The 7,408-nt window shown below is 41.5% G+C and overlaps 2 protein-coding genes across 2 annotated transcripts in view; one reads left to right on the top strand and one right to left on the bottom strand.

The window, feature by feature from the left end:
- Window positions 1-772: 772 nt before the first annotated feature.
- LOC104803157 lies at window positions 773-2,440 on the top strand. Its single transcript, XM_010527039.2, has one exon. It carries the CDS (start codon window positions 1,034-1,036, stop codon window positions 2,438-2,440), a length of 1,407 nt encoding a protein of 468 aa, XP_010525341.1. The 5' UTR covers window positions 773-1,033.
- Window positions 2,441-6,467: 4,027 nt separating this feature from the next.
- LOC104803156 overlaps window positions 6,468-7,408 on the bottom strand; it is a 7,450-nt gene continuing 6,509 nt past the window's right edge. The window contains exon 2 of the mRNA XM_010527038.1: window positions 6,468-6,953. Coding sequence (XP_010525340.1) covers window positions 6,468-6,953 — 486 coding nt within the window. The remainder of the gene's footprint in view (window positions 6,954-7,408) is intronic.

Here is a 7,408-nt window from a genome sequence, read left to right as displayed (position 1 = left end):
TCGTATCAACCGTGGCTTTGCATCTTTCTTGGAGAGAAGATACCGTAGAGCAGCATGATCGGTATAAACAATCACCTTTGATCCAACCAAATATGATCGAAACTTCTCAAATGCGAAAACTATTGCAAGTAATTCTTTCTCTGTGGTGGCGTAGTTGATTTGTGCGTCATCTAGGGTTCGACTTGCATAGTATATCGCATGAAGTTTCTTGTCTTTTCTTTGACCTAGGACTGCTCCAACGGCATAGTCACTTGCGTCGCACATCAGCTCGAAAGGCTTTCCCCAGTCAGGTGGTTGAATGATCGGTGGAGAGATCAATGACTTCTTCAGAGTCTCAAACGCCTCATGACATTGCTTTGTAAAGACAAATTGAATATCCTTCCCCAATAGCTCCGTCAAAGGTTTTGAAATTTTTGAAAAGTCTTTGATGAAAAGAATGAGAGTGGAATAAAAAGGTGCGAGCAACGAGTAGGTCTTGCGGGCCTCATATTCCCTTGAATGAGGAACAGTTCTTAAAAGAAGTGCTAATACTTGGTTCGATATCTTGTCTTTGAAATCTAATGCAATTTATTTCCGATAATCAAGACCAAAAATCCAATGAAGGTTAGTCATCGATTCGATTTAACCGACAATTTACCCAATCGTCTAAAACATGTAAAGACTGGCTTATATGAAGTTTAAGTTCAAAATCATTTGAGTCATATTTGTTAATTCCCAAACATATGCAGAAACGAGAGAAAAAACAAATATTCCTAGTTTTTTTTTTCAAGAACAAGAGGTCGAGAATGTCAACTATGTGGCGAACAACCCCTACTCAAATACATACAATCCAGGTTGGCGTAATCACCCAAACTTTTCTTACAAAAACACCGGAAACACAGAAAATCTGGCCAATCAACCCCAAGCCCCAAGAATACTCCAAAGACCCCAACATTTTCAACCATACGAGCAACGCTATCAACCACAAGTAGCGCAACCCGTACTTGCACCGCAGCCGCAACCCAAAGATGAGCTTAAGGAATTGCTCCTAAGCATGCAGAAACAACTGTCTGCTGATATTAGACAAACAAACAACGAGATTCGAGGGATGAAGAATGATCAAGACGATATCCGCAAACAAGTCGAGGGAATCAACACACATCTGAAGCTCCTAGACAATCAAGTTGCCCAAATGGCGTCATCTTCATCAAGGCCCATGGGAACACTTCCTGGAAGACCTGAGCCTAACCCTCGGGAGCATTGTAATGTTGTTGAGCTAAGAAGCGGGAGAAAACTTGAAGATATTAAATCCAAGGAGAAACAAATCAATAAAGACGGAGGTAAAGACGATGTTGTCGATTCCGACCCTGACATCAAGGTGGCAAAAGAAGACATACAAGAGAAGTCATACATTCTACCATCACCATACAAGCCACACGTGCCTTTCCCTCAAAGGTTGAGAAAACGTGACGATGACAGTCAATTCGCAAAGTTTGCTGATATGCTGAAGAAAATGGAGGTAAACTTGCCTTTCACTGAAGTTATCCTCAAGATGCCATCCTATGCAAAATTCTTAAAAGATATATTATCGAAGAAAAGGACGATTCAAGAAGAGACCATCGCGCTAAACTCTGAATGTAGCGCAATTCTGAAGCATGAGCTACCCCAAAAGATGAAAGATCCTGGAAGCTTCTCGATCCCTTGCACCCTAGGTAATGTCTCAATTAAAAAGGCATTATGTGATCTTGGAGCTAGCGTGAGCCTTATGCCTCTGTCAATATGCAAAATGCTCAACATTGGAGAACTCAAACCGACGAGGATGACTCTACAACTGGCAGATCGCTCAATCAAATATCCCATTGGGATTCTTGAAGATGTCCCACTTAAGGTCGGGAATTTTTATGTCCCTGTCGATTTTGTGGTCATGGAAATGGATGAAGACTCAAATATTCCAATCATACTCGGACGCCCATTCTTGGCCACTGCTGGAGCAGTTATCAACGTAAAAGAGGGTCATTTGACATTGTCAATAGGAGAAGAAAAAGTAGAGTTCAAGCTCGCTCAATCGCTCAAACAACCCTCCGTGGATGATACGTGTTGTTACATCGACGTCCTTGAACAATTGGCAGACGAGATATTGGAAGAATTACGCGAGGTTGATCCCCTAGAAGTGGCCCTCATGGCAAGCAAAGTAGAGACATGCGTAGATCAAGAAGAGGTGAACGTATACTCCGAAATCCTTGACGAAGAAGCTACAATATGCTCTATGGAGACGCCTTGCCCCATACACAATGAAGTCGACGACATCGAATCACCACAACACGATGAGATTGTACCTAACAAGAATTCCAAATTGCGGTACCATGACGAATCAACCTCACCAGAGCTCCATGATGTTTGCCTTGTTGAAGAAGCAACCACAAAAACCAAAAACGACATCGCCCCTTTCTGTGATTTCTAAGTGTATCTAACAACTTAGAGGTGTGCAGTTCATTCAATGAGGCATTAATGATGACATGGTATGAAGAATTAGGTCCAAGAAATTCATACCTCAGTCCTGGTGGCAACGGCTTCAACTCCACCTTTGGTGCAACCTTAGGATCCCATTCATCGGCGATGTCGTTTTTGGTTTTTGTGGTTGCTTCTTCAACAAGGCAAACATCATGGAGCTCTGGTGAGGTTGATTCGTCATGGTACCGCAGAACAGGACTAACCCACTCACTATCAGAGATAGGGTAGATTATTCCAGCATCGAGTAGTTTCAAGATTTCTTTCTTAACCACTTCTTTCATATTCGGGTTTAAACGTCTTTGGTGCTCAATTGAGGGTTTATATCCATCCTCCATCAAAATTCTATGCATGCAAAATCCTCGACAGAACTTTCAAGGTAAATGATTCGGTCTTGTTATTTAACTCACGATTAAAGCTTTTTCCAGGGAAGCTAAAATCTCGATGGTCCGGACCATTTCGCGTCGTTAACGTTTTTCCACATGGCGCCATAGAACTCTGCAACCACAAAGGTGAAACATTCAAAGTAAATGGCCAACGTTTGAAACATTACAACCCAGAGAATCCAAAAGAAGTAAGAGGTTCCTTACCTCTCTCTGATCCTGAATCTGAGTAAACGCAAAGGGGTTCTTGAATAACTTGATCACTATCTTGGAATCACATGTAGGACTAGCGATAGCCTCCACCCATTTTGTCACATAGTCGACATCAACAAGTATGTATTGATTTCCACAGGATGATGGGAATGGTCCCATAAAATCGATGCCCCATACATCGAATGGTTCGACTTCAAGGATGTATCTTTGTGGCATTTCATGTCGTCTTCCAATGTTTCCCGTCCTTTGGCATGTGTCACACGAGGAAACAAATTTATGAACATCCTTGAACAGCGTCGGCCAATAAAATCCTGCATGTAATATCTTGGTCGCCGTTTTAGAGGTTCCGAAATGGCCGGCATAATCTGATGAATGACAGTGCCTGATTACGTCAAGGATTTCGTCTTCGGGGATGCATCGTCGGAATAGACCATCTACTCCACGTCGAAAGAGGAATGGTTCTTCCCAGAAATAATGACGAACATCATTCAGAAATCTTTTTCTTCTATTGTAATCCAACTCTGGGGGTAAAATTCCGCATGCGAGATAGTTGACGTAGTCAGCATACCATGGTGCATCATTTCTGTTCTCAAGAGACATGACATGGTCGTCTGGAAATGAATCATCAATAGGTATGTCCTCCTTGAACTCAAGACGTGAGAGGTGATCCGCTACACCATTTTCTGCTCCTCTCCTATCACGAATCTCGAGATCAAACTCTTGGAGCAATAGGATCCATCGTATCAACCGTGGCTTTGCATCTTTCTTGGAGAGAAGATACCGTAGAGCAGCATGATCGGTATAAACAATCACCTTTGATCCAACCAAATATGATCGAAACTTCTCAAATGCGAAAACTATTGCAAGTAATTCTTTCTCTGTGGTGGCGTAGTTGATTTGTGCGTCATCTAGGGTTCGACTTGCATAGTATATCGCATGAAGTTTCTTGTCTTTTCTTTGACCTAGGACTGCTCCAACGGCATAGTCACTTGCGTCGCACATCAGCTCGAAAGGCTTTCGAATCCTCCACAGAACTTTCAAGGTAAATGATTCGGTCTTGTTATTTAACTCACGATTAAAGCTTTTTCCAGGGAAGCTAAAATCACGATGGTCCGGACCATTTCGCGTCGTTAACGTTTTTCCACATGGCGCCATAGAACTCTGCAACCACAAAGGTGAAACATTCAAAGTAAATGGCCAACGTTTGAAACATTACAACCCAGAGAATCCAAAAGAAGTAAGAGGTTCCTTACCTCTCTCTGATCCTGAATCTGAGTAAACGCAAAGGGGGATACGCCTTCGACAATCATTGATTTGCACATTTTCTTGAATGTTGCGAGGTGAACATTGGGATCTTCATGAGGCCATCCTCCGAAAGTTTTGCTTGCGAGCATTTGAATAAATGCTGGTTTGAGCTCAAAGTTTGTTCGATTGATCGGTGGCCTTCGGATGCATGACAGGAATTCTGTGGGTTTGGGTGAGTTGTAGTCACCGTACGTCTCGGCTCGTGGCTCCCGTCGTAAGGCTGGTTCTGGTGCTTGAGGGGGTGGTGGAAGTCGTGGTGGTTGATTATTGACGCCCGCCATTTTTGTTTGTCTTCTTCGAGTGATATACGTTCTTTCAATTTCGGGGTCGTATGGTTGCAAGTTGTCACTTCCACTACTTCGGGTCATGCACCGAACATCCTGTAATATTCAAAAAAAAATTTCAAAGTATACTAGAAATAAAAATATAAAGGGAAAATGGATTATAAACAAGAAAGACGAAATGAACAAATTTATCAAGATTACAAAAAGATGGATTTACTTAAGGCGTGGTGAAAGTTCACAAGACTAAAAGAGTTATCGTCAAAAACAATTTTCACGAGTTCCCCGGCAACGGCGCCAAAAACTTGATGCGTGCTAAGTAGTGTGCGTAGTTTGATCAAGCTTTAATATTTATAAGTCACTTAAGCACACACAACCGCAAGTGCACGGTTATATCGATGGTACTTAAGGTTCGTCCCAAGGGAATGGAATTTTGTTTCTAACAATATTTCTAAAAATCTAGTGAACTAAATCAAGATTCAAACTTTTGATTATCAAAGAGGATGGGAAAAACAAAGTTGGATTCAATATCAAAAGACGTTATGGGAATCGGTATGAACTTAATTCGATGAACAAGCACTAAGAATATGATTATGTGATTTATATGCATTCATGGTGGAACTTTAAACTCTAATCCAAGATCATCTTTCTCTCAAAAGATCAAATCTTCTTACTTAGATACTTCAAATTTTCTCATTTCTCAATGATGAAATATAAGTTCTAAGAGCATTACAAGTTCATGTTTAATCAATGTTCCTAGAGAATTCAAGATCATTTCTCAATGAATCATGACTTCTAGATGATAATCTTGTTCATAACATGCTTGGATTTCTCAATTCAAAACATGTTTATAGAATCATGATCAAGAATTAATTCAAGAACAAGCATTAAGACTCAAGATTTCAACACCATGAGCATATGAACACAATATCATCAATCAAGCACAAGCTTATTCATCAAACCAAATTCAACCTATCCCATAACAAGAGAACTACTCTAGAGCCATGAAATGATCAAGAGACATCATCAAATGATAAAAAAAACATAAAGATAGAGAGAAGAGAAAGAGAAAGCTTCTCTAGATCTTCAAGGCTTGTTCTTCATGCTCCAAGCCTCCAAATCTTCTTCTACTCTTTGTTTTTGTGTTTCTTGTTGTTGTGTGATCAATGAGAGCAGATTAAGGGTCTATTTATAGGAGTTTCTGAAGGGCAAAAGTAGATGAAATGATGAAATTCGTAGTGGCATGTTAGGTGAGTTGTCTCCATGATGTAAGCCATGATGTCAGCAACCAGAATTTTGCTCAGATTGTAACTGCTCGATGAAGGGCCAAATCTCCACCAAAAATTACGATCTTGGTGTCTATGGAAAGCTCTTGATGTCTAGTTTACTGTGAAACAAACGGCGAAGCAATCCGAGCTCCCAATCGAAAGTTATGGAGGAGATAGTACACCCTTCTCATTTTGCTTTTCTGGATCCGAAGCGTGACTTGCAACTTTCGGCCACGATTCATGCTTTCTCTTTTCGATCGCAACTTTTCCAGATCATAACTACAATGAGTTGATGATCTTTTAAAATTGAAATCACGTCATTTGGACTTCAGATAAGAAAGTTATAGTCAAATTCGTCCAAACTGTCAAAACTGCCCATGAAACCGAGTTTGGTGGGGCCGCGCGGCGGCGTGGTGGCATCGGTGAGTAGGTCACATCCGGGAAGTAAGACTGCTGTGGTCCGTAGGCATCGCCGGGATAGAGATAGTCCGGCGGTAGTGGTACCGGCTGGACGATGTTCTGCATCCTGGTCACATAGGTTGAAGATGCTCAAAAGTGAGGTTGCGGATAGAACCTCCAGCAGCGGCATTTATCCAACGTCTTATGTCTTTCCTTAACCCTTCAACCAAGGTTGAGATTAGGTGCCTTCGATCCATGCCATGATGTGGGCACGCTCGTTGGTAACCTTTGAACCTTTGCCAAGCGTCGTAAAGACTTTCGCCGTTCTCTTGAACAAAATTATTTATTTTCACCTTGAAATTTGCCGTCTTGTGAGGCGGAAAGTACTCCTCCAAGAACTTGTGCTCCATTTGTTCCCATGTATGGATGGAATCAGGTTTTAAGTTGAATAACCATTGTTCCGCTTTATCGCCCAGGGAGTATGGGAACGCCCATAAAAAGATTGCCTCTTCAGATACGCCTTCGACAATCATTGATTTGCACATTTTCTTGAATGTTGCGAGGTGAACATTGGGATCTTCATGAGGCCATCCTCCGAAAGTTTTGCTTGCGAGCATTTGAATAAATGCTGGTTTGAGCTCAAAGTTTGTTCGATTGATCGGTGGCCTTCGGATGCATGACAGGAATTCTGTGGGTTTGGGTGAGTTGTAGTCACCGTACGTCTCGGCTCGTGGCTCCCGTCGTAAGGCTGGTTCTGGTGCTTGAGGGGGTGGTGGAAGTCGTGGTGGTTGATTATTGACGCCCACCATTTTTGTTTGTCTTCTTCGAGTGATATACGTTCTTTCAATTTCGGGGTCGTATGGTTGCAAGTTGTCACTTCCACTACTTCGGGTCATGCACCGAACATCCTGTAATATTCAAAAAAAAATTTCAAAGTATACTAGAAATAAAAATATAAAGGGAAAATGGATTATAAACAAGAAAGACGAAATGAACAAATTTATCAAGATTACAAAAAGATGGATTTACTTAAGGCGTGGTGAAAGTTCACAAGACTAAAAGAGTTATCGTC

Source organism: Tarenaya hassleriana, unplaced genomic scaffold, assembly GCF_000463585.1.
Source record: "Tarenaya hassleriana unplaced genomic scaffold, ASM46358v1 Cleome80, whole genome shotgun sequence".
Lineage (NCBI taxonomy): Eukaryota > Viridiplantae > Streptophyta > Magnoliopsida > Brassicales > Cleomaceae > Tarenaya > Tarenaya hassleriana.
Note: the sequence above shows the minus strand (reverse complement) of the source record. Positions and strands in the feature narration are given on the sequence as shown.

Excerpts from the sequence above, each read along its gene's own strand:
- LOC104803157 (XM_010527039.2), top strand. The coding sequence starts at position 1,034 with ATGCAGAAACAACTGTCTGCTGATATTAGACAAACAAACAACGAGATT.